The 24,968-nt window shown below is 53.6% G+C and overlaps 8 protein-coding genes across 8 annotated transcripts; 4 read left to right on the forward strand and 4 right to left on the reverse strand.

The window, feature by feature from the left end:
- Positions 1-779: 779 nt before the first annotated feature.
- J4E92_008072 (uncharacterized protein) lies at positions 780-1,394 on the reverse strand (the record flags this gene model as incomplete). The annotated part of the gene is made up of 1 exon (XM_051499429.1): positions 780-1,394. The coding sequence occupies one exon, from the start codon at positions 1,392-1,394 to the stop codon at positions 780-782; it is 615 nt and encodes a 204-aa protein (XP_051350212.1).
- Positions 1,395-4,105: 2,711 nt separating this feature from the next.
- On the reverse strand, positions 4,106-6,940 carry J4E92_008073 (uncharacterized protein; the record flags this gene model as incomplete). The annotated part of the gene is made up of 1 exon (XM_051499430.1): positions 4,106-6,940. The coding sequence occupies one exon, from the start codon at positions 6,938-6,940 to the stop codon at positions 4,106-4,108; it is 2,835 nt and encodes a 944-aa protein (XP_051350213.1).
- Positions 6,941-7,711: 771 nt separating this feature from the next.
- J4E92_008074 (uncharacterized protein) lies at positions 7,712-9,364 on the reverse strand (the record flags this gene model as incomplete). Its single annotated transcript, XM_051499431.1, has 2 exons — positions 7,712-8,395; positions 8,444-9,364. 2 exons carry the CDS (start codon positions 9,362-9,364, stop codon positions 7,712-7,714), a joined length of 1,605 nt encoding a protein of 534 aa, XP_051350214.1.
- A 281-nt stretch (positions 9,365-9,645) lies between these two features.
- Positions 9,646-11,498, forward strand: J4E92_008075 (uncharacterized protein; the record flags this gene model as incomplete). The annotated part of the gene is made up of 2 exons (XM_051499432.1): positions 9,646-10,086; positions 10,131-11,498. The coding sequence occupies 2 exons, from the start codon at positions 9,646-9,648 to the stop codon at positions 11,496-11,498; spliced, it is 1,809 nt and encodes a 602-aa protein (XP_051350215.1).
- A 998-nt stretch (positions 11,499-12,496) lies between these two features.
- J4E92_008076 (uncharacterized protein) lies at positions 12,497-14,475 on the forward strand (the record flags this gene model as incomplete). The annotated part of the gene is made up of 3 exons (XM_051499433.1): positions 12,497-12,504; positions 12,876-13,647; positions 13,702-14,475. The coding sequence occupies 3 exons, from the start codon at positions 12,497-12,499 to the stop codon at positions 14,473-14,475; spliced, it is 1,554 nt and encodes a 517-aa protein (XP_051350216.1).
- Positions 14,476-15,896: 1,421 nt separating this feature from the next.
- On the forward strand, positions 15,897-17,357 carry PGX1 (Exopolygalacturonase; the record flags this gene model as incomplete). The annotated part of the gene is made up of 3 exons (XM_051499434.1): positions 15,897-16,227; positions 16,277-17,046; positions 17,103-17,357. 3 exons carry the CDS (start codon positions 15,897-15,899, stop codon positions 17,355-17,357), a joined length of 1,356 nt encoding a protein of 451 aa, XP_051350217.1.
- A 541-nt stretch (positions 17,358-17,898) lies between these two features.
- Positions 17,899-19,347, forward strand: J4E92_008078 (uncharacterized protein; the record flags this gene model as incomplete). The annotated part of the gene is made up of 2 exons (XM_051499435.1): positions 17,899-18,327; positions 18,379-19,347. The coding sequence occupies 2 exons, from the start codon at positions 17,899-17,901 to the stop codon at positions 19,345-19,347; spliced, it is 1,398 nt and encodes a 465-aa protein (XP_051350218.1).
- A 1,039-nt stretch (positions 19,348-20,386) lies between these two features.
- Positions 20,387-24,184, reverse strand: J4E92_008079 (uncharacterized protein; the record flags this gene model as incomplete). The annotated part of the gene is made up of 3 exons (XM_051499436.1): positions 20,387-22,080; positions 22,837-23,352; positions 23,647-24,184. The coding sequence occupies 3 exons, from the start codon at positions 24,182-24,184 to the stop codon at positions 20,387-20,389; spliced, it is 2,748 nt and encodes a 915-aa protein (XP_051350219.1).
- Positions 24,185-24,968: the final 784 nt, after the last annotated feature.

Below are 24,968 nucleotides of genomic sequence, written 5' to 3' on the forward strand. Positions count from 1 at the left end.
ACGCGGGTCTGGAGAGGTTGGCACCAGCTCCAAGAGGCTTCATCGCTAATTCCGCTGTCCGAGCGCTCCGCCTCAACGCCAAGCGCGCTATCACGTGTTGGCGTGCAAGCGGATTCCAGACCCCGAGCCTGTCATGACGTTGTGACGTGCATTGTCGCACACAATAATTCATTCCGATATCGAGCATCGCTCTCCCACAACGTTACGCATCTTCATCGCTCTCCATCGCTTGTCAACGATACACACGATATACACGCCCGCACATCCGGACATTGGCATCGTCCGATCGCATCGGCATCGCGCGGAATTGCACTCGGTGATCACGCTGCAGGTTGCCACCTAGCGGGCAGTGCCCCCGTAAATCGTCATCGCACTAAGAACGGACCACCGAGCTGCGCCTATTCGACGTCAGTAATTTCACGTCACGATCTCCATGTTTCAACACGTGTGGTGTTGCGATGAGGATGTGCGAGCTTGCGCGTCGGGTGGGCAGCAAAGGATGGATTGTCAAAGGTGTAATTCTATGAAAAGTATGTATGCAACTGAAATGCAGTAAACCATCGTAATAAAACAGTACTCTCGCGCAACCTTCCGTACGCGTGGTTCCATATCTCCAGCTCAGCCAGTCTTATCGACCGCGTCTTTTTTGTCCACTTTCTTCGCTCTCTAGGGTCGCGGTAGTCGATGCCAGATACCGGATCGCTACTCAATTCCGATGGCTCGCGGTGTGATGTGGTGTTCCAAGATCACTCAGCAAGTACAGCCCATTACCGTCCGTACTACATGTTGAGCAAACGTGGATCGATGTTTGGGCTGAGCGCCAAAGTCTCTTCAACCCCGGACTCATTGTTCCTGCCCAACACATCGACACCGCTGTCTCCCCTCTCCATCGCCATGTCATCCCGGCGCCGTTTCTCCGCTGCTCGATGCGCGGCAGCAAGTGTCTCCTCCGCGTTCCTGGCCTCACAGTATTGCGCGTGCATCTGCGCGTTTTGACTACCAGGGCCACCCATCTCATCCTGCTGTGGATGAGCGTACGGCGCCTGTTGCCAACCCGCCGGCAGCTGCTGCCCATGTATCTGCGCCTGCTGGCTGGCCCAGTAGGCGGCTTCGTCCTGACGCTGCCACTTGTGGCACAACTCCTCGAAGATAGGACCCCACGGATCAGGCGGGAAGCGCGAGAGGAGATACACAAGATCGGTCCTCGAATCGTATCCTGGCTGCAATTCTCTTGCTCTCGTGACAGGTACCCACAGAAGGGGAAATGGCCGTGGTACCTGAATGCCCTCGACCTTGTCAGGGAGCAGCCCCTGTTTGTTCAGACGCTCGCTGAACTCGTTCTGCTGCTCCACCGTAAAGCCGGTGTGGTCGTCTGGGTAACATGGCGGCCCCATAGGCGGCGTTGGGGTGGCCATTACTCCCATGTTGGCGCTGGGAGTGGACATTACCGCCATGTTGTCGCCGAAGTTTGACATCTTGAACCGGGGAGACGATAAGACTGGGATTCAGTCTAGATGGTTGAGGTGTCGGTGGGGTGGTGAGGCTACAAGACTGGGTTTCAGTCAAGATGCCTGAGGTGTTGGTGGGTGTGGAGGTTACAACACTCGGTTCCAGTCGGGATAGTTAGGGTGTCGGTGGGTGTGGAGACCACAAGACTGGGTTTCAGTTGGGATGGTTGGGGTATCGGCGGAGTGTGGAGGCTACAAGGTAGGTCAGAAAGGTGTTGTGTCAACGTTGTAATAGAGGTAGGCGTCTTACTGCTGCTTGGGTTGTCACTAACAGGTTTGTAGTCTTACGAAGTCACTAGAGTCGTATGAGTAGTCGCGGTCGATGAAGTCGATGAGAGTAGAAGAAAGTGCGTTCAGCTCACTTATATACTCTTACCTCGCACTTTCCTGTTCAGCGCGACCAGCTCAAGATCCGCCCTTAACTATGGTTAAGAATTGAAAGTTGTCTGACTCTTCTCTTGAAGACACTCCAACACGTGCTTTTGGAGCGAATTCCCGCGTAGCCATCACAATACCTCTCTTGCCATTTGTCCGCCAGACCCACTTCAAGAGCAAGACACAGAGTTCAATTAAAGCGGAATATCAAACCCCCCACATCAGCATAGTCATCGCCGCAAAAAACTCATCTCAGGCAGCAACCAGATGAAACGCTCCAGTCCTTCTGATATTGTGCGTCAAAGCGCAGAGTCTACCTTGGTTGCGGTCGCGTGACTACTTTTCTCTTTACCAATCGCACCTACCCGATTCTAATCACTAGCGGACCGGCCCGCCCGCCAGTCACGCAGCGGACATTTACTCCGGCCTAAAATTGACAACAGCGCTGCCCGTGGAACTGGGTCGGAAGACGATGCATCGGATAGTGCATCGGTTGGCCAAAGCCGCAAGGCGACGGTGAGCCGGTACGTAGGTGTGCTCTTCGGAAGACTGCGCAGCGAGCCCAGGCTCACAACGCCACCAGCCCATCAACCATCTTTCAACAATTCCCGTCCATCCAACTCGTAACACTCGACTGCGCCATGTAACTCAGCCCTATTAGCATGCGTCTCCATCTCATGCCTGGCAATTGCGACATGTAATTCTATCCTATTGCCATTCGTTGCCATCTCATGTCTCTCAACTGAGACATGTAGCTCAGCCCTATTGCCATCGGTCTCCATTTCGTGCCTTGACGTATCAAATCCGTCAAGCTCACGTTCGAGGCCCTTCTCTCCGTCCTTATTTGGCCGTGTTTGGCTGCGCGTGATCTCCTTCACTTTCGTGACCTTCCTCCGTTTGGAAACCAGGCGCACGCTTGCGCAAAAGATGACCAAAAACAGCGCGCCGCAGGGTATGCCTGCTGCCAAAGCGATTTTGGCGCTGGGAGACAGACGCCGGGCGGATGTATGTGTTTGTGGCGGCAATGCGGAAGAAGTCGGCGTAATCTTTGTCACACTGGTGCTTGCAAGAGCAGAATTATGCGCTCTACTCTGACTGCCTGCCTCGGTAGTGGCTTCAGAAGCCTCGTCCCCAGTACGCAAAGATACCGCCGCGTTCATCGAATCTGAAGACGCAGGCGTAGGTTGTAGCGACGTAGTTGTAGTCATAGTCTCCTCGGCCGTCCACCCAGCATCGTGCCCGCTCGTACTCGTTGTCTCCAACATCGTGGTTTCCCCAGCTGATGCCGTGGACGAAACGAAAATATCCTCACTCGAAAAACCACCACCACGGCCATTACGACCCCTCACACTCCCACTCCCACACACCCCCTCCACATAATCCTCCGCGTCCTCAAAGTCTTTAGCCTCACACCCCTCATCCAGCACATCCCTGCCCACTTCCTCATCGCCGCATTTCCCTAGGCCAGCAACGGGCCGATTCCGACGGTAGCAGGTACACGCGGGGTTCATGGGTGCATAGAGGTTGCAGAATTCGTTGTTGGACCCGTGGAAGGTGATGGTTTCTATGACACATTTTTCCTGCGATGGGGGTAAGTGAGTGAGGGCGCGGTCGGGGGTTGCTGGGCAAAGAAGGAAGGCTTACAGCGCATAAAGATAGGTCGGATAGCAGGATTGCGGAGGCTTGTCGTTGCCGTGAGGAGATTACGACGAGGAAAATGAGAGAGACAAGCATTATGGAGTGATGTCGCTGTCGAGTGTCTCGAAGGAATAGAAAGGTAGCTTATTGTGAGTGTAATACATCATGGGTATGCTGTATCTCCGAAAATCACGATGGGGAGGCCGGTAATGCGCAGTGTGGCGCCTCTCAGGTTACCTTTAGTGTCCGCATCCGGATGAAAGAAAGGCCATAACACCTTCATTGACAACACGCGAATGTCGAGATGAACAGCAAGGCTCACCCTTGCTCTTGGCTTCCTCACCGAACAGTCATGATCATATACATTTTATGCATTCTTCGTTATCAACTACTACTCAAGCAATCCTATCCATCGATCCTGTTCGTCCCCTGGTAAGACATGCTTCGTATGCCATGTGCAATCTCAACGACGTATCCAGTACGATACCAATAGCCTGCTCTGTCCAAGCCATGTTATCCTCCCATATCCACTTCCTCAATCAATCTCTTCTTATCCAATTTACCTGCGAAAGACCACCAATCGCTCAATGGTCGGGAGCACATGCATTACATGGCTCGCCACCAGCACGCTCTGTCGCAACAGTGATGTTGACCAGACCGCAAGATTCCTTTCCGATAGTGTAGTCTGAGTAATCAACGGCTGCCGGCTCGTAGGTCTGGCGTTGGTCAGGTCGGCCCTGTGGTGCGGTGGGGTTGGGAAACGGGGCGGTAGCATCGATGGGGACACCGGCAGCGTTGCCGCGACCGCCGTACAGGCCATTGCCACGGTTGTTGCGGTGACCATGGCGAGGTACAGTGTAGTACGTGGGAGGGTGCGCGTTGCGAGGGCCAGATGGGAAACCAACCCAGGGTTGTGGGTTAACGCCAAAGTGACGGGGAGCGTTGCTGTTGGCGCGGTTGCTGTTGGCGGTCTGTTCGATCAAACTGAGCTGGTGTGCGAAAGGCTGGTTTGGAACAGGCTCGAGTACCTGCGGCGGTGACATCATACGATTAGAACTGGGATGGTAGTTTTCTTGGTGAGTCTCCTCCTGACGTGGTCTAGTAGGGAGCGGCGGAGGCGGCATCAGCTCTGCGGATGTCATGCGCTGCTTCGCTGCCGCCGAAAGAGGAGTTGCTGGTCCGGGGTTGTTGATGGGGACGGCCTTTGAGGAATATGGCGCAGCATCGGCTGGAGAGGAGATAGACTTGCGCGGGTTCTTGTTTGGCTTGTACTTCTTGGGTGACTTTGGACGACCGTTGCGGTAACCCTGTTCGTAAGCAAACTGTACGCCGTACATGTACCAAAGGAACGGTACGCCGTTTCTATCGAGCACCGTCGCATCCGGCAGGTCGGCTTTGTCGAGAGATTGACTGAGAGGTGTGTTCTCCGTGGTAACATCGATCGGACTGGTCGTGGTCGGAGGCTGAGGTACGAATTCCGTAGCAGTTGCGCGAAGGTCCGAGCCCATACTAGATTGCGATGAACGCCCGCTGTCTGCTTGATTACGATCACTGGGTACATACCGTTCACTCCGCCCTCTGGATGAAGACGTGTTCTCGACGTCATCGACTCGGTTCGTGGAGTCGGAAGCAGCCTCGTGTTGTTGGGTGTTGAGGTTCAGGTTCCCTATGTCCAAATTGTGAGCCATCATGACGACGATCGCGGGTACGCTGATAGGACGTGTGAGCGTCGTACCATGAGCAAGACTTCTCGGAACACCCCATGGCACGTTCTTGGGTTGTACGGCGTTATGCGCTGCCTCTTGATCGAAGTTGGACATTTGAGCGTGCTCGTAGCTAGCATCACATCCCGGTGCGTCGTTTGGCTGGTCTGGGCTGGTGACATCGGCCGAAATGGCAGGGCCCTTGCCGCGAGTGGACTGGTTTTGGTCATCTTCAGAAGCAACATCAGCCATTCCACTATGCTTGTGTGACCCAGAACTTCGCGAAATGATCGGAGTCGAACCGGTGCTGTCGACGGTGCGGACATGGCGTAGAGGGGCCGGCGCGGGCGTCGCGGGTAGGGGGATCTGGATAGCATCTAACTGGGCTGCATCCATCTGCATAGCTAGCTGTAGCTCCTTGATCTTCTTCTGCAATGACTTGACAGATTCGACGCGCTTGATGGTGCGTACGGGGGGCGCGGTCTTGCTGCTGGTGCCGGCTCGGGGAATGCGAGACACCTGGGTGGGCGATTCCGGACTCAGCGGACCGCCGGCAACGCGGGAGTCCATGGAACCTTCATGATTGTCACGGCCAGGCGTAGGAATGACAAGCGAAAGCCTCGGTGTCAATGACTTTCGCTTTCCTTCAGCGTTCGTTCTCGCGGTGGCAGATCGCGGACTACCGGACTCGTGCTGCACCTGCTCATCATCGCTGTCAGCATACAAGTCAACACTGGGGACGTCAAGGTCTTCAGGGTTCTCTGCAGCAGACTGGAAGCTGTGCTCCGTGCTTGCAGGACTCCTTACTGGCGACCCCTGTGCAGTGTGAAACGAAGCCCTGCCAGTGGAAGTCGCAACGCTGCTAGATGCTCGCGAGTGTCCTGCAGAAATCGAGTCGGTGTTGAGGTGTGTTAACTTGGTCGGCGACACGCGAAGTGAGAAGCTGGACTGATGGCGGGCGCTGCTACGGAGAGGCGATCCGGTGGGACTGTTCCACGGTCGCTTCCTTGGAGAGCCATGCAGTCTGCTAGGGCTGAGTGGAGACGTGGGCGATGCTATGGTGTTCTCGACAGTAGCTAGTGCTTCCTTTGTGAGATAGGTTGCGCCTTCCTTGCCGTGTGTTCGACCAAGATCGACAGAACTACGTGTTCCACGGAGTGTCTTGACTTCATCTGGAGAGTCACTGTCCCATGCTGTCTTGGATGTACGCGCCTTTGCACGCTGCGCCGTTGCGAGGTTGGGGGCGGTACTCTTCGTAAGCCATTGAGTGGGTATGGATTTGCGGGGACTGCGTCCTGATGTGCCGATGGTATACGCGTCGTACTGCTGCTCGAATTGCTCCTGATGTGCAGCGGCGCTGTCGATACCAGAAGATGACTCGGTAGGGTCATCGTTAGATACTTCGCAGGCGTCAGAGTAAGCGTCATAAGACTCAAATCGAGCGACTAGCTCAGTAACCATACCATCATGAGTGACTTCCATATGCAACAAAGACTGCGGATCCAATGGAATATCAATGTTGACATTCCTGGAACCAGGTGTATCCAATACAGGTCTAGCGTCATTGAGAGTGTTTGCCCGCTTTGTACGAGGTCCGTCGGCAAGGGCAGAGCGTGGGATGAAGGCAGTCTGATGATGAACCTGTGCATCTCGCTCCTGGACGATGGCGTCCCAGGTCGGCGCGCGGCCAGCTTCAGACGGCGTGAGAGTGGACATGTTGTTGTTAAGCTGTGGCTGGTACTGCTGCTGAGTATGCGAATGCGACTGCGAATGCGATGAGCTACTGTTGTTGGCGGATGATGCTGGTCGAGGAGTAGATGAGCCAGACTGAGTGTCGGGATTGCCGTCTGCACTGGGGTCGTCTGGCAAATGACTGACGCTGGAATTATTAGCAAAGGCATGATAGTGCTCGAGAATGGAGTGCTTACGTTCTAGGCAGACCAAGTGTTATCGCGTTGCTGCAGTAGGATATTCTGGTGAACTCGGCGTGGTCACAGACCGCGACGTAAGAGTAATGATATAAACACATGATGCCGGGTAGCGGTTGTCAACCGCAACCAGCAGGAAGGGTCGACGTCGGTTATCCAAAAGATGTGTAGAGGGAAGGTGGAGGTGAGGTTGGAGAAGGAGCGGTGTTGAGCGTGGTGCGCGACTAGCAGGCGCGAGGTAAACAAACGGAGGTGACGGACGCGGAAGGAGCGCGCGATCGCAGGTGAAGGTGGACTTCAATCAGGATCTTTGGACCCGCCTTACCTCGAGCAGACTGTAGTAGACTACGCACGTTGTTTGCTGGGCTAAATGCCATGGACACGGAATTTGATCAAGTGCATAGTTCACGGTTTTCTCTGTCCATGTGAGACGTAGCAGTGAAAACAATGACGACTTAACAAGCATACGAGTTGCCGGTCATGGGATATCAACGCTGCGAAGAGATGTCCAAATTGGAAGAGTTTCCTTGACAGCCGCGGTATACAAAAGGCCTATGCCTCAGAACCTCTTCTTTTTCTTTGCATGTGCCTGCTTCTTCGCTGCCTCTTCGTTCTTCCGCTTCAACTCAGCGCGCTTCCGCTCCGCCTTCTCCTCAGGTGTCTCTTCGTGAACCTCCTCGACAGGCGTCATCTCCTTTACCCTCGGTGGAGACGATGGAGGCTCGGCCGTCGGCGATTGCGTTGCCCTAAAGCGCTGGGTGCTTGGTGAAGCTGTCATCTCGCGCTGTGAAGCCCCATCTTCGGCTTTCTTGCCCTTACCACCGATTCTGAACGGCTTTCGGGTCTTCTTTGGCGTTGTCGCTTGGCTGGGCTGAGAAGGAGGTACAGATTCTCTGGTCGGTAGGACCGCTGGTTCTGGCTCTACATCCGCGGGTTTTGGCGGCGATGACGGAGGAGACTCGGTTGCTCTTTTCGACTTCCCGCCTATTCGGAAGCTACTGACCTTTGGCTTCTGCGCTGTCGATGTAGTCACTTTTGGCGAGGAACGGGGTTCCGGCGTGGGCGTCCTTTTACGAGTTGGCTTCTGTGGGGTCCGACTTAGACTCTGGCTCTGACTCTTGGGAGGCGCATCCAGATCCTCATCGTCCTCAGTACTGTCATCTTCCGTCTCGCTGGCCTTGTCGAGGGGCGACGACGGTAATGGCGCAGGAGTCTGTGTTGGCCTTTTGCCGAGTTCGCGTGTCTGGAAGTCTTAGTTATTGCGCACTACAGTACTTCTCCAAACCCTTACCTTGAAGTTCACATGAGTCTCAAACTCTTCTTCTGTCTCATCACCAGAATCCATAGCTGGTTTTGCTGGCTTTGATGCCGCAGGAGGCGTTTTGGCCTTGGTCTTGACTGGGGCCTTCGGCATGCTCAACTGAGTAGGTACATCAGTCCACCATGTAGTCTCAAAATCACCCGACTTCAACTCCGAAGGTACTGTAGGAGTGCTCTGTGCTAGTGCTTCCTGGAATAAGCCTAGCGTCGTCAGGTTTGTGTCTTTCAGTTGCTCGGTATCCTGCCGCCATGCTTCCTCGTGGAAAGACCGCAAGGCGGGAACGTGCTTTTCCGCTTGTTCACGTTTGACTTTCTTTCGTCCCGCCCTCATTCCACCAGCGCTAGGGAAGGCGGCAGCCAAGTCCAAGCCATGGGAGTCGAACTGGTCCACAAGTCGAGTGATTGCCTTGTCTTTGGCAGCAATTGTCGAGATAAGCCCGGCGATGCGTTCATTCTGGATGTGGGCGGAGACAAGGAGCGGAAGGATGAGCTCGTTCTTGAGGTCTGTAGACGTTCGTTTCTTCAAGTGGAATTTCCATGACAAGCGACCAAGAGGCTCCGGAAGGCCTATGCTGGTGTGTAAGGTGATGCCATCCGTATCGTTACGCGTGACACGACATATAGAAGCCTCCGCACTGAGCAGGGGTTTCTTGACATTTTCGAGAAGGATGGCAACCTGCGCCGCGTCGTGTTTGCTGACTTCGATTGGCGATTGCTCCAATGCAGCCCGCTTGACGATGTCATCCACGTTTAGCTCTTCGCTCCAGATGTTGCTGAGATCGGTAAGATGGACTGTGTACGAGTCCAGGTCGAAGGCGGGTTTGATGAGTAGCTGGGGAATCTGCTTGCCGTCGGGCTGCTCGGAGAGCTCCAGCACGCGCCAACACGACATCTCAACCTGGAGAGAAGGAGGTGACGGAGTGCATGTTTACAAATGAGCGCAGACGCGCGACACACGCGACCTTTGTGTGGTTTGAGCTGACACGTGAAGCGTAGCTGAGGCGCAGATGAAAGGCAACCGCGCCAAGGCTGTTCCTAAAAGGGAGTAGATCCCTGCGCGCGCGGAAGGCAGCCGTACGTCACCAGCCTCGGCCAAAGATTTCGCGATCTGCGCCGGCCAGACCAAACCTCAACAACACATCTCCATACTACAAATTCAGCCTATTGTGAAAGATGTCGTCACGTGAACCTCCCTGGCGCAACGAGCGCAATCGCCTTCCCCAACGCAATGCGCCGTCATCGTCCATTCCAGCGAAGCGGTCAGCCGACTCACGAGCACACGACAACCCTGCGAAACGATCGACAAACGCGGCAGAGGAGGCGTGGGTGGCAGATGAAGATCGCTTCGTGCTGCAGCAGGCCAAGAAGAAGGCGGCACTGCGCGTCAAGGGCGGGCGGGCGCGACCCATCGACTGGCTGGCCGTCACGCTGCGCTTTATCGATCCCACGGAGAAGTCGATGCTGGACGAGGAGGTGGAAGACCACGAGCTAGACATAGTCGATCCGGAAGGTGTGCTGGAGGGTCTCAATAATGAAGATCTCGCCGAGCTGGAAAAGGAGATTGAGAACTACCTCACGCTCGAGACGAGCAGGAGTAATCGCGACTACTGGAATGTAAGTAATCACCCCTAGAAGACGATGCCTAGCTAACCCCTCAGTCCCTCAAAGCAATCTGCAAAGACATCCGCCGCAAGTCCAAATCCTCCAAGTCCGAAGCCCGCGGCACCAGCTCCGTGGCCGCCGACATCGATCAGCTGCTCTCCCCAAAGACGTTCGAACAGCTGGAGACGCTAGAGGTGCAGGTCAAGAAGAAGCTCGATTCGGACGAGCCAATCGACTACGACTACTGGGAACAGTTGCTGCGGAGTCTGCGCGTGTGGAAGGCCAAGGCGAAGCTGCGGCGCGTCTCGCAGGAGATTGTCCGGGAGCGATTGCAGACATTGCGCAAGCAGCAGGCTGACGCCGCTGCATCTGTCCAGAACAGGATATACGCTATGCTCAACGGCACCGATGAGGCGAGCGAGGCGCAGCCAACGACTGTCGAATACGATGCAGCCTTCGATCCCCAACCCCTACTGAAGCTGCGCGCCGAAGACAAGGCGCTACCACAGACGGATGAGAAAGCGTTCCTGGAGAGTCTGGCCACCGAAAGGGGAAAGATCAAGAAGATTGGCTATGTGCCGTCACAGGCCAAATCCAGCGATCCAACCACCACCAGCAGTCAGCCCACGACGAGCCAGACGGTAACGACGAGCGCCTCACGATTTGCGCCGGTCGAGAAAGAAGACTACTCCAAGGCAACCATGGCGCTATACGAGAGGGAAGTCGCGCGAGGCGTGGAGGAAGGCGAGGAAATCTTCACCGCGGAGGAGGAAGTCACGACCGCCCGGCCCCAGTGGGCTGGCAGCTACAAGCCCCGGAAACCCCGCTACTTCAACCGTGTGCAGATGGGCTATGAATGGAACAAGTACAACCAAACGCACTACGATCACGACAACCCCCCACCAAAGGTCGTGCAGGGCTACAAATTCAACATCTTCTACCCCGACCTCATCGACAAATCAAAAGCACCCACCTACAAGATCGAACGGGAGAACGGCCGCAAAAAGGGCCAGTCCTTCGCTCCGGCCGGTGAAGACGACACGTGCCTCATCCGGTTCATTGCCGGCCCGCCCTATGAGGATATTGCCTTCCGCATCATCGACAAGGAATGGGACTACAGCGCCAAGAGAGAACGTGGGTTCAAGAGCAGCTTTGACAAGGTACGTCCGCTCTTTCCCTACTGGGAACCAACCATCTCCCTACGTACTAGCTACGTGGCTAACGCAATGCAGGGCATCTTGCAACTCCACTTCCAATTCAAGAAGGTATGTCAAGATCGCATGACCGGAACGGCATCACACTGGCATCACACTAACATCGTGGCAGATATACTATCGAAAGTAGCTAAGCCTCCTTTGGGTGACATGGACGCTTCACAGCCTACCCCGCTGTACCTGGCCCCTCTTAACCAAACGGCGCGATAGGATAAGAAATAGGGCGGACGTTGCACAGGACCCTCTCCATCGATAGGTGCTTCTTGAGTATCAAATCCAGGCTTCTCTCGTTGCGCCATCACCCGTGACCACCACATTGGCGGTGACGTTTCTACCGGCTCCTATATCCTCGCAACGTGCAGCATCTCCGTTTTCGGGTCTGTTGGCGGTGTACACTCCTCTTCGAGCGGTGACAGGGCCGTGACGAGGGCCTATCACGGATGACTATTGCTTGGGCAAGGACTACGAATCAGCTTCACCGGAAGAAAAATGGTAGAAGTCGTGTTACAGGCCTCTGTGGGGTCTGCTCCCAGACGGTTGCTCGCCTACTGCCTCTTTGCAGGCGCAGCACATCATGTCACATCCTTGCGCCTGCAGAACATATGCCGTTAATGGCCTTTTTGGGTTAGAGTTTGCAGGCGAGGAATAGAGATCCTTGAAGGAAGTCACCTATGTCGGGACGATTGTTACAGCGTGGAAGAATAGCTTGGACGCGTATGCTGACAACTACAATGAACAACATCTTGCCTCTTGCTCTCGGACAATTTCCAGGACATGCACAGAAGCCGGACAGGAACATCGAAGAGCGGGAGACTGCCGTGCAGGCCGATGGACGTTTCGATGTTACAAGTGGGCCACCCCGTATGCGCTTTCGATGTTATGAGTGGACGTATGCGCCTTCCCGTATGCCGGTGTCAAGCAGGCAATCGTTGGCTGCAGTGGTGGTACAGAGAGTCATTCACACTGGTTGATGGAGTAGTGCAATGAGGGTCTCTAGGCTGCGTCTCGGGCCGTGGGGCGGTGATGCTGTACCGGTACTTGTCGCTCCGTGACATCACGTCTGCAGCTGCGCCTGCGGCCAGGGTCCTCAGATCCGCCGTCCTTGCGATGAGATCTCATCCTTTGTTTGTCCATACAAGCGACGCTGCAGCGTCAAGCCTGCAGGTGTGCTGGCAGTAGGAACCCGCGCAAGAATCGCCTAGGTGACAATGACCAGGTTTCCAGGCAATCCCATTCGCCGGGGCATGGCGGAGCATGTTAACGTCTTGACTGCCGCTTCATTTGTGAGCATCGCCTTTTACTACTCTCATTTTCTGCCAGTCTTTTGGTTTCACACAACACGTCGGCGTATTCGTATCGATACGTTCCTTATCTCTACCGTCCAGACCCGTGGGAGGCCGACAACACAACAGCTATGCCACATGCGCAATCACCTCATCGGCCTTCCTCCACAGACGTGGGTGCTGAATTCGACAACGTCCAGTCATCTCAAGACGCCTTTTGTGAACCCTTCCAGCCCTCCAAAGACGCTTTTTGTGCCCCGCTTCCCTTTCACACCCATAACCCGGTGTTGTCTCTTTCCCCCAGGCTGCCTATTGAGGTTCCGCTCACCGCACCTTCCGATCAGGGACTTGCACCTGCCAACAACGACACTACCCCGCACTCTGCCATGAGCCTCGACGAACAAGAGCCAATGCAGTGGACTGCACCGGCCAACTTCCTCCTCAGCTCCATGACCCAGAATGGCGCAGGTTACAATGCGTCTAACCCGTTTCCACCTGGTACCGGAGACTTCTACAACTACGCCGAGAACGGAATGTCCTACAACGACAACTTCGGTATCGCGTACCCGACTCAGTATTCCAACGCAAGCTGCCCCCGATCCTACACCGGCGTTGACTTCTCTGGCCTTCCTGCCGATATCAGTATGACCGATTCACATCCACCCACCGCATACCACATCGAACCACCGAACCACCTTGACGCGATGGACTTGTCAGACCATGAGATCAACGGCCAGCTCATGCAGCTGAGCAACGACTTCGACCATCACCCCTATGGCGCGCATATGAAGGTCGAGGATTCCAATGGCTACCAGAGCCCGTACTCTGACCTGACCCGCGCATCCACTCCTCATGACGATACACCTCGACATCCCCACGACCTCTCTGGAGACGGCGTCATCGACAAAGAGCAGCCCTACGCGCAGCTGATCTACCAAGCCCTCCTCAACGCTCCCAACAATACAATGATACTCCGCGATATCTACGAGTGGTTCAAGACCAACACCGACAAGGCCAGTGCCTCGGAGACAAAAGGCTGGCAGAACAGTATCCGACATAATTTGTCAATGAATGGGGTAAGTCATGTCTTCTTTCTCCTTCTCTTCTGATCTACATACTAACCCACCTAGGCCTTCGAAAAGGTTGACCAACCAGGCGAAGAATCCCGCAAAGGCTTCATGTGGCGCTTAACCGACGAAGCCATCCGCGAAGGCGTCAAATCCACGACCCGCTACCGCAGCAAGCAGCCCAACAAACGCGGCCACCGGACCCAGCAACCACAGCCCCAGCGACAAGCCTCCGGCGCCAAGGGTGGCCAAGCTGCACGTCGCTCAGCAAGGATGAAACGAAGCGGAAGAATGCACGATGCATACCGTAACGGCAACGATCAGTACATGTCCCGGTCTGTGCCCGCGGCTTTCGATCCGAATTATCGCAGCGTACCAGCAGACGCCTACCCACCGAGCCCGTACTACGGAAGCGACGTAGACTTTGGCTATCCATCGTCTTCCTCCTCCCGAACCGACGAATTTGCCCTCAATAACTCCAACGCCAATGTCCTTGGTCCGCACCACCACGCTCATCTCGATCTCTTCTCTGCACCCACACGCTCCTACCCGGGTAGTCCCATGTCGCAACACCACCACGATCTATCGCGCACCATATCAGCACACTCCTTATCGCAACCTCTGTCACACGGCTTGCCTATTGGAGATACGGCGTATGTGCTTGAGCAGAGTCCTGAGGGGGGTTTGTTTTCTAATAGTCCTAGTCCAAGTGCGGATGAGCCGAGGACGCCTGTGGATCAGGGGGGCTGGCGTGAGGATGTTGGGATGGGAATGGGCATGGCTGGGTGTGTGTTTGAGGACGCAGGTGCTATGGGTTATCGGGCTTATACTGGTTGATGTGATCGCAGGGACAGCGGGTGAGGTAAGGGTGTTGCTTTGGGGATGGAATGAATGTTGGTAAACGTTCCTTTCCTCTGTATTGTATAATTGTATTCTGATTTCGGCTGGGGTTGGGAGTTGTGGGTTGCATAGCATGGTTCCGGGTAGCGTTGCGATGTATATTGAGTGCATCACCTCAATCGTTGCATAGTGATGGCGGCCTACCGCCACTGGGAGCTTATCCCCCGTCGTACCATAGCAGTGCGTGTCTCTACTAGCGTTCCACCCCTTCTCACCATCGTGATTACATACTGAATCCTCTTCCTCCTCGCGTTGCTCTTTACATGTAGTCGATGCTTCAATAGACGAGCTGTCGTCTCGTCAATTCTACAGACGTCGTGACAGGCTCAAGCGAATGACGCAGACCCTGGTTAAGCGGATGCAGATTTTACTTCCGCGGTACTGGTATGCAAGCCATAACTTCTCAGGTATCGGCCCTATTATCGGAGTTCACATGGTATTTCCGGCCAGCTTACACTTCGGAGTGAGACGAATAATCGCGATATCTCAACATGACGCATCTAAGACGTCCGTTGAGGGTAATTGGAAATAGAAAGGGCTGACTGTTTTTTGACGGTCGTGTTCCTCAATATCAGCCTTCTCAATGGCTTCTCGCACGTCGTTGCATTGGCAGAGAAATCCTGCTGCTAAGCTTTCGGGACGGAACGAAGACGGTGGACTTGGCTCTGGGTATCTCGTAAAGTATGCTCTTGCGTACATCCAAGTCGGTTTACGGGATAAACAGATAACTGATGAAGACCTCAGGAGAAGAGGGAGTTGGTATACAACAGGTACGAAATTACCGGAGCGCGCCCGGATAAGTAATCGCGGTAAGCCCATCTCCATGATGAAAGAATCACAACCCAGCCCAGCCCTTCCAAGCAGCCACCACATGCTTAACCACGCCGGCCGTTCCGCGGCAAAATCTTCGCCGGCCACGTTCACTCAACTGCTCACCCCAGAAACGCAGCCGTTGACGCGTAGAAGCCGTAGACCGTCTTTTGCGATTATGTCGTGGGGCGAGCACGCACCGGAAATCTGGGGTCGCAGAAACTCCACCAATGGCGCTGGCCAAGCGCCCAGGCGTGTGGGGAAAGCTTCGCTGATCTTGGCTTAGCGCCACAGCCATGACCCGTTTAGCCACTTGTGGCCGTGAGGGGACCCCAGGATGAAGGGGGATGATCGAAGAGTTCCTCCGCGCCATCCAATTTTACGGGAGCGGGTATCTTGAGGAGGTTCCAGGGCCAAGGCCGCGGCTCGGACGGCTGGGGATGATGCGTTGGGGGTATATTAGGTGGTCGGGGTCGCGATGGTTTTCGGGCTACAGACGTTGAACCCCAGCTTATCCATTGAAGTCATCGGCATACACGTCTGCCAACATGCGCGTCACCGAGCTTTTCACGTGCGCTTTGCTGCAAGCATCAGCAGTACTTTCGACGCCTCTCGACGAGCGAAGCGTCAAGGTTGTCGCGTCGAAGAGGCCTCACCACCCGGCGTATCCTTATCACCCAAAGAAAGCATGCCCGGCATCGCCGCCACGAACCAAGACCTGCAGCGTCAAGGCTCTCGGTGGTGGTAAGGATGACTCCGCCAACATCTTGAAGGCGATCAAGCAGTGTAACAACGGCGGCCATGTTGTCTTCCCGAAGGACCAGAAGTTCACCATTGGAACCGCGCTTGATCTTACTTTCCTCAACAGCATCGATCTGGGTATGACACCTCCAGAAATCTATTATCTTCCATTACTAACGATCAAAAGACATCCAAGGATCCATCCAGTTCACAAACGACACAGACTACTGGCAAGCCAATTCCTTCAAGCAAATCTACCAAAACGCCACCACTTTCTTCCAGCTCGGCGGCAAAGACGTCAACGTCTACGGCGGCGGCACTCTAGATGGAAATGGCCAGGCCTGGTACGATCTCTATGCCGAGGACATCTACATCCTGCGCCCCATTCTGTTCGGTGTAATCGGCGCGGAAGGCGCGACTATCTCCGACTTGAAGTTCCGATACAGTCCACAATGGTATACATTTGTTGCCAACTCGACCGATGTGGTGTTCGACAACATCGACATCTTCGGCGGCAGCAAGAGCAAGAACCCCGCTAAGAACACGGATGGCTGGGACACGTACCGGTCCGACAACATTGTGATTCAGAATTCGCATATCGACAATGGTGACGATTGTGTTTCCTTCAAGCCTAACAGCACCAACATCGTTGTTCAGAACCTCATCTGCAACGGTAGTCACGGTATCAGTGTCGGTTCTCTGGGCCAGTACCCAGGCGAAGTTGATATCGTCGAGAACGTCTACGTATACAACATCAGCATGTCGAATGCTTCGGACGGTGCGCGTATCAAGGTCTGGCCTGGTGCTTCTTCCGCTCTCTCCGGCGATCTGCAGGGTGGAGGTGGCGGTGGTGCTGTCAAGAACATCACGTATGACGGCATGACTATTTCCAACGTCGACTACGCGATTGAGATTACTCAGTGCTACGGCCAGAAGAACTTGACTCTTTGCAATCAGGTACGTCCCTTCCCATCAATCAACCCAGTCGTCTTCAAAAACTAACGCGATCGCAGTTCCCCTCCAACCTCACCATCTCCGACATTACGGTCAAGAACTTCCACGGCACGACCAGCAAGAAGTACGATCCGCTTGTTGGGTACTTGGTCTGCTCCAGCCCGGCGGTCTGCTCAAACATCAACATCGAGAATGTTAATGTTACGAGCCCGAGTGGAACGAACCAGTACACTTGCTTGAACATTGACGGAGTTGAGAGTCAGGTTAACTGCACTACCAATGGGGGTCAGGGCGGGGAGTCAGGAGGGAACTGAGGATGCTTGGATAGTTATTGCAATACAAAATGCATCGTTCATACGGCTCCACCCCTTTGCTTTTGTGCCGTTATAACATGATGCACGCTGCTGATGTTGGGTTCGTAGCCGAAGCGCTTTTGGTAAGCGACAATAGTCTGGTACAGGCCCAAGGTACCACCGAAAGGACATCCGGACATATCTTTTCCCAGCAAAACTACTGGTCTGGGCTTGCTGAATATACATGGGCGTCATTGCAGTACCGAGGCATTTAGGCATCGATGGGCTTGGTCCTAGCAATCAACATGCTTGGTATGGGGGCGAACTACCATTATTTTGGGCTCTGAGTGAAATAGCCGAGAGTTCTCTGGCCTCCAGTGGCGAGCGTAGTTCGACCAATATAGTCAGAAGTTTCGAGTAGGAGCCTAATGCGTGATGCACAGACTTGGCGTGAGTGTACTGCACCCCTATATATGCCCGTACGCTTCCGAGCCTGATAAAAATCTCAACGAACCAGTCAACCAACCCGAAAACTTCTACACGTTAGCAAAGCATCCAAGACATGTCTGCTTCTCCAGATAACGTGTTACCAGAGGGTGTCGAGCGCAAGAAGAAGAGTGCATCAGCTAGAAGGCGAGCGCGAAAAGCTCGGAAAGTTGCCCAAGCAGGGACGAGTGAGCCGCAACAGATTGCCGAGACCATGCACAAGGGTTCCGGGCAGGCGGAAGCGGCTCAAGAGGAGATCAAGAAAGAAGAAGCTGAACTGAAGCGCGAGCAGGAGGTGCAAGGAGCGCGCGCTGAGAAGATGAGAAAGATGGAGGAGGCGACAATGAAGCGAGAACAGGAGGCGCAAGCGGCGCAAGCAGCGCACACCGAGAAGATGAAAAAGCGGAACGCTAAGCGTGCGTTCCTTGTCCACTCCTATGACGACCTCCGTCCATACCGTCGATACACTCACATCTGCGGTGAACGTAAGTTCCAGAAGCCTGTGGTAAGTACCCTATGGATCTGGACACATAATACTCTACTCACAAGTCGGTAGAACAAGCCTCAAAACGTCGGCTTCCTCGATATGCCTCTCGAAATCCGTCTGATGATCTACGGGCATGCCCTTGAATTCGACGAGCCGATCGAGCTGTGGCCAGAGACCGGGGACATGAATACCGAGTATTACCGAAGAATACGCAACGGGTCTAGACTTCGAAAAATGTTCGGCAGACGCGGCGCACGCAACCTCGGCTTGCTACGTACATGCAAGCAAGTATGCACTGAAGCCACCGAGGTCTTTTACGGCAACAATGAGTTCCGCTTCTCGGGTCTCAACGGCCACATGGTAGCGTATGCGTTCGCGACAAAGATTGGACCGAGGAACCTGGGATTCATGAAATCCATGACCATGGCTATACCTTGCCGCTCGGAGGACCGCGGTTGCATGGCCTCACACTGGAACCCACACACCTGGCTTCGCACACACGAGGTATACGACCACATGCCTTTTCCATATCCGTGGACCAAAGGGAAACTCCGTGAGCGCTTCCCGCGACTAGACTTCGAAGACTCGTGGCATGGTCTGGCTTGGATGCTGGCGGGCGCCCATAGACTCAACAAGATCACATTCGTCCTGCCCCAGTATATCCGGTATCGCCGCGTGGCGTGGGGTCTGCATCGCTATGTGAGGTGTTGCGGACGACAACTTGTCAGTGCAATGGACGATATCGTAGCGGCAAAGCCATTTCTCCAGGTTGCAATCGTACGCATGTTCAAGGATCCGAATGAGGACGCCTCCTGTGACAGCAGTCAGCGCTGCCTCATCAAAGAACTGAAGTCGATTGTGTTCTGCAACGTTCGTCTGGCTAGATTCTGTAAGAACCAGAATTGGGAACTTGACCCCCAGCCATACGTTGACAGGGATGGCGAATTTGTCGAGGACCAGGCATTGGATGCGAGCGAGAACCCATTGGACATGCTTCCCGATATCGAGCGTTTGTTCGTGAGGGCGGCAGCTGAGTAGACGAGATATGGCTTAAGGGTTCGTTCGTTTCCGTGTGCGCGGCGATAGCCAGCGAGATGCTTTCCGGAGGCGCGACTTCAGTATGCGGCTGGAAGTTTGGAGAGCTGTATTGATGTTGTTAGCGTGAGGAACCGGTGATAGGAACGCAATATAGATACCACAGTTGTGTGTTCGCCTTTGAAGTGTGGAAAGTAAAATGCCTTCACGCGATGCTACGAGGGAGCGCTGAGCTGTTGTGTTGTCGGTGTCGTCGCGAAAGGCAGAAGGCGCGACTTCGACTAGTGACACGATGACGTAACGCGTCATTACTTGTCTGCTGTGCTGTGATTGGTCGTCGCGTACACTCCCTCTCCGCGCGCAGCCTACGAGCATTCTATGTCGCAATGCAGGTCCACAACGACATTGCTGCTTGCCTAATTGCCTAGTTCCTAGGAGCAGCAGAATCGCGATCATTGTTCATACGTGTCGCCCGCGTATGCAACGCGCCTACACAAACTATGACAGTGCCTGCAATTGTGTCTTCGTCGTGTAGACCAATAACAATATGTAGTGCGACCATGCAGAAGCTCGCCATCGCATTCATAGACAGCACCTTACATCTGCAAACGTATCCGATAACTTCCGTGCCTCGGCTCGGTCTTGTTCGTTCATTTCAAAAACTAAGACTCTTACTTTTTTATGAATTGGTTGCTATATCGTTTGCGCTATCGAGCTAGACACATCCATACATCCTATGATGCTTGCAGTTTCGCTGATGAAGAGGTAACGAACTCAAACGATTTCGTGTGAGGCAAGTTCCTTCCCATGATCAGAGGATCAGTTGCTGGGAAAAACAGAAATGAAGAACAAGCACGATAAAACCATGTGATAGACCGAGGAGCGGGAAAGTGGGTTTCAGAGGAACGGAAGTCTTCACTAAATCTTCACCGTATCCCAATTCGTCCTTGGTGCGATGGAAAGAAACCCCTTGACACGAGAGCTTCAAAAACGCAGTGGAGAGCTCGAATCCGCATCCGAAAAGCTAGAACGCATTAGCGAATTATCCCGATAATATCGTCAGATCATACCTATATCCCCACCTATGTGACTTCCTAAGGAACTCCAACAACGAGCCCTTAACGCAAGGACCGAGATGACTGTTGACCAGCCAATTCCAGTCATTCATGAGTTTGTAATCAATCCACCCAGTCACCTTATAACTGTTGTCCAGGTATGAATTAACCAGAGTGTCCAACCCGAGCTCATTTTGCCATGACGCTTCTTTCGCTTGACCATATCCATTTGTCCAGATAGTAGGGCACGGAAGATCGGCACGGTTGGGATAGGTCTTCAGAAAATCGTATATGAAGAGAAGAACGCCAGCTCTTAGTTGGTCTAGGGACAACGTGAAGCAGTGGTTTGGTGTCTCAGAATCGAGCGGATGGCGTACCTCGATCTCTAGATGGACTTTGCGGTTGACCGAATCCATCGCAGATAAAAGTAGCAGTGCATCGAACCGAACATCTCCAAGAGTAGAGTGCTTCGGTAGGTCGAAATACAGATGAAAGTAGCGCGGGCGACCCCGTAGTCGGATGGCTGTGAATCTCTCCAGCTCGGTCGCAAAGTTGTATTTCGGCGTCGAAGTTGCTGAGTTGAAGGTTGAATTGACATCGCAAATTTCTGAGATGGCTTCGTGACGTAACCAACGATTCAGCCCAGCTAGGCTTCTAAGGTTGCTGTTCGTAGTCTGGTGCGCCAAGTCGAAGGTCAGTTCAACTCCTGGGGGCTGGAACATATCGAAAAGCCTCTTCCTAACGGAGTATATACTCATGAGGTCGCAAAACCCTGTGTTCCTGTTCGGCGGGATCACACGCAGCTTACCTTCATCGCTGATTGACATGCGGCCTTTCGTCATCCAGTTACCACCACCAGAGTCATTATGGCGGTATGAAACGTATACTTTCGATTCATCTGTATCGAGTCCGACCCTCAACAGCATTTTAGAAATCCAATACTTCTTAAGAAGGTTGGAGGGATCAGCGGTGAGCGTACTCAAGCTTTTGTTAATCTCAGCCATGTGGCTGGCGGACCATTCCCGATTGCTTTGGAAGTATGATATACTACTGTGCACCTCGGGTGGTGCCACAAATAGAACGTTCATTTCTTTGTGTTCCAGCTTCCAGGTATACTCCAGTATTGGTAGGACTTCTAAGGTTTCGTCGGCGTCAAGCAAGTTGTTGACATCAAGCTGGATGACGCGAAGAGCAGACGACTGTTTGCCGATCATGCGAAGCCAGCCCATAGCCCAAATAATGCCACTACGCTCGTCCGCATCTTCGGGGAGCCTTAAACGGAACACGTTTCGCGCGTACAAGACACCAGTGGCCTCATACTGGATTTGACAACATGACTGGAGGAGCGCAGTTCCGAAGATAACACTGTCGGAGCGGTAGCCGGAGTGGTAGCCGAGTCGATTGATGTTCTTCGCATGGATCTGAATAGGATATTCGTGAATGAAGAGTGCCTCGTAGATGGCGTTGCGAACTTCTCCGGGCAGATTCAACAATGAAGGCGCATTCGGGTCGATTGGGTGCGATACTGGCGGCGGAACGTTGTCCGTTGCAGTCGCCGCTTCCGTGTCTTTTTGCGTGTTCGCGATCTTGGTGACAGCCATGTCGCTTGACTCCGCGTCACTGGGGGTAGCGGCAGTCGCGCCGCCGGTTGTGGTACTGGGTGTCGCCCTCATGTCGCTCGCTGTCACGTTGCGGGAGTGATCTCAGTCGCAGCGAGTCTGGCGATCAGTATCTCGGAATGGGTGTGTGAGAGAAAAAACAAGGGTAATCGTTGGTGGTGGGAAAAGCTTTCTGAGTCGAGGATTCTGAGGTGAGAGAGCGCGACTGCCAAGACTGCGGCCGTTTGCTGCACCAAATGGAAAGAGCTACGTCATGGATAGCGATAACCGCAGAGCTTCTTACGATATGCCCTGTACTTAGGCGAAGAAAGGTTTGTGAAGCTGGATTAGATTGCACTGTACTAATGTTCGATGCATGTATTTGGTGTATGTGACGAATAATAAGGTTAGCCAATTCGGGAGAGAGACCAAACACGTATTGAATATAGCAAAGGTTACCCTGGAGGTCTACATTGCCTCTTAATGTTTCAGTTGTACTTAGTTGTCTGAGTTGCGATGACGCTATTATCTTCTTCCACAGCACCTGGCATTAAGGGACAATCGAATGCATGTCGCATTAGGTATTCTACAAGACAATTCTAGTTTGAAGCATACATTGCCCTAGCCACTCTGGATTTATCCATACTTGATAGACTGCATGCAGCGGAATCCATGGCCTACCTAGTACCAAAACCGTGTTGCGAGATCCCCCATAGAGTCAGGCGGAAAATTGTTTGGAATGAGCATGCTTTCCAACATCCCTAAAATTCCTTCGCAGCGTGCTTGAATGATTGTCGAGCTGATGCCCACGTTCTCATTCACGATCGGCTCGATAGAACACTTGCTCAAGTCCCACTCGGCTTCCCGCGCCTCGCCCCTGCCACTCATCCAGATCCTTGGTAGTTGCGCTAGCATATGCTCTGGAGCTTTCTTAAAAATCTGGTACATGAAGAGAAGAACGCTCCGTCGTATATCCTCAAGAGAGATAGTGTAGCTCTTGATTGGGGCAGTGCCAGATTCGTTGTAGACCTCGATGCGCACAAAATTTAATAGGTAGTGAGAGCCCGTCGCATGCAGTAGAGCGAGAGCATCGAACTGTACATCGTCCAAGGAGGCGTCAATTTCCAGATAGTAGCGAATGGTTATATTCGTAGGACTTCCGAGAGGCAGTCCGCGGAGTATCTTTAGTTCCGCGGTAAAAGCTGCCAGGGTACTAATACTTGTCAATGTGACACTGAATGCTCTTTCCCGGAAACCGATCTCGTGTGTGCCAGTCAAGTAAGTAGTGACCGATGCGATGTAGGCCACATCCACGTTTGTTGTCCGGTTTGTGAGGTCAAAGATAATGCCCTCGTCTGGACACAATGCCATGGTCAAGATAGTGTTTCGAGTTTCGCAGCACGACATTATGCGTTTGATGTCCGTAATCGGTATTCTTCTCGAAAATGTACTCTCCGCACCGTTTTCGACTATATCAATCGTGTCCATAGATAGTAGACCGCCGTCGCTCTTGGTTGCATGATAGTAATGAAGGTGAGCATAGTGGTCCAGGAAGTTCAGGCAGACTTCTCGTAGTAATGAAGGCACAGAACAGAATCTTTTGATCATTCCTGACGGATCATCAATGATTATAGCCATCTGCCTGTTACATGAGACCGCGCTCAGCTCGGCTGTTCTGTTGAGGTCGTCGCCTGGGGGGCGGTCCCATTCCGGAGACCATCTAGGGAGAAGCTCAACCTTTAAAGCCGCACGATCAGGCTTCCATGCTTGATGTAGTATAGGTGATATATTGATGACATCATCCGCACCGTGAAATACGTTGTCGATGTAGATTTGAAGATGTCGAACAGAGGAAGACTGTCTACCAATCTCGTTGAGCCAGGCCATTGCCCATGGAATTGGTTCAGCAGTGTAGGGGTCGCCCGCCGGACTCACACAGAAGATGTTGCGACTGTAGAGAATACCTGTTGCTTCCTTGTGGATCTGACGGCATGTTCGAAGTAGCGTGATCCCACGCACATCTCGCGACTGGTAACATGAGGAGCCGTACGCGTACCGATCGCGGGAGATCTGAATGGGGTCGCCTGACTCGAATAGAGCCTCGAAGATAGCATTGCGGACTTCGCCTGGTATTGTTGTCAAGAGAGACGGTGCCTCTGGGTTGATGGGGTGTGACTGCATCGACATGGTTTGGCCAGGTATCGCGGAAGCGGAATTGTCGTTTGCCGCGCTCATGTCTTCGATTACGTACACTTCTGGTAATTGTTGGCGATATGAAGGAGTAGTAGCTCTGACAGAAAAAGCGCGAGATCTAGTGGAGGAGAGCCGAAGTCTAGGACGCGCCCCAATATATACGGCAGCGGAAACGACAACATCCGTGCGCGCAGTGAAGTCGGAAGAGCCTGCGTGATGAGAATTGAATGTGAGGTCCATATTACAAACATTCTCTTTGTATGTGAAGAGGATGCGTTGGTAAACCAAGCGAATGCGAGGACCGAACACGCGTGTCGGTTTCCTTATCAAGTCGCGCCGTGTTATTGATGTCAAGAAGGAGGCGGCTTCTGGGAGGACTGATCGGCATCGCTCTGGTCGAAGAATGCGTATACGTAAGTGTCGTCGTCCGTTACGGCGCGGGCGGGCGCAGACATGGTGGTGTAAGTGGTGTGCGCGGCGTGTGACGCTGGTCCGTAGTCTGCAACTTGATCTTTGCCAGGTCCTTCCGACATCGTGCTCCGACAGAGGCAAGGCTGTTGTGTGTGATCAGCATAGTGATTTTGTGGGGAACGACGAGGTTACGGGGCCAGAACAGGTATTGTAGGCAGGCTGAGAGCGGGGCCGAGTTCTCACACCCATTTGGGCAGGCACGGCTGAACGCTACACCCATTCCCGAACATTGTTACAGCGACTAGAAAGGGAAAGAGCAAACTGGACAAGTAACCTTGGGTATGAGTATCAAGAACCAAAGAATGAT

This window comes from Alternaria infectoria, assembly GCF_024043175.1.
Source record: "Alternaria infectoria strain BMP 0036 chromosome Unknown scaffold_15, whole genome shotgun sequence".
Taxonomy (NCBI): Eukaryota; Fungi; Ascomycota; class Dothideomycetes; order Pleosporales; family Pleosporaceae; genus Alternaria; species Alternaria infectoria.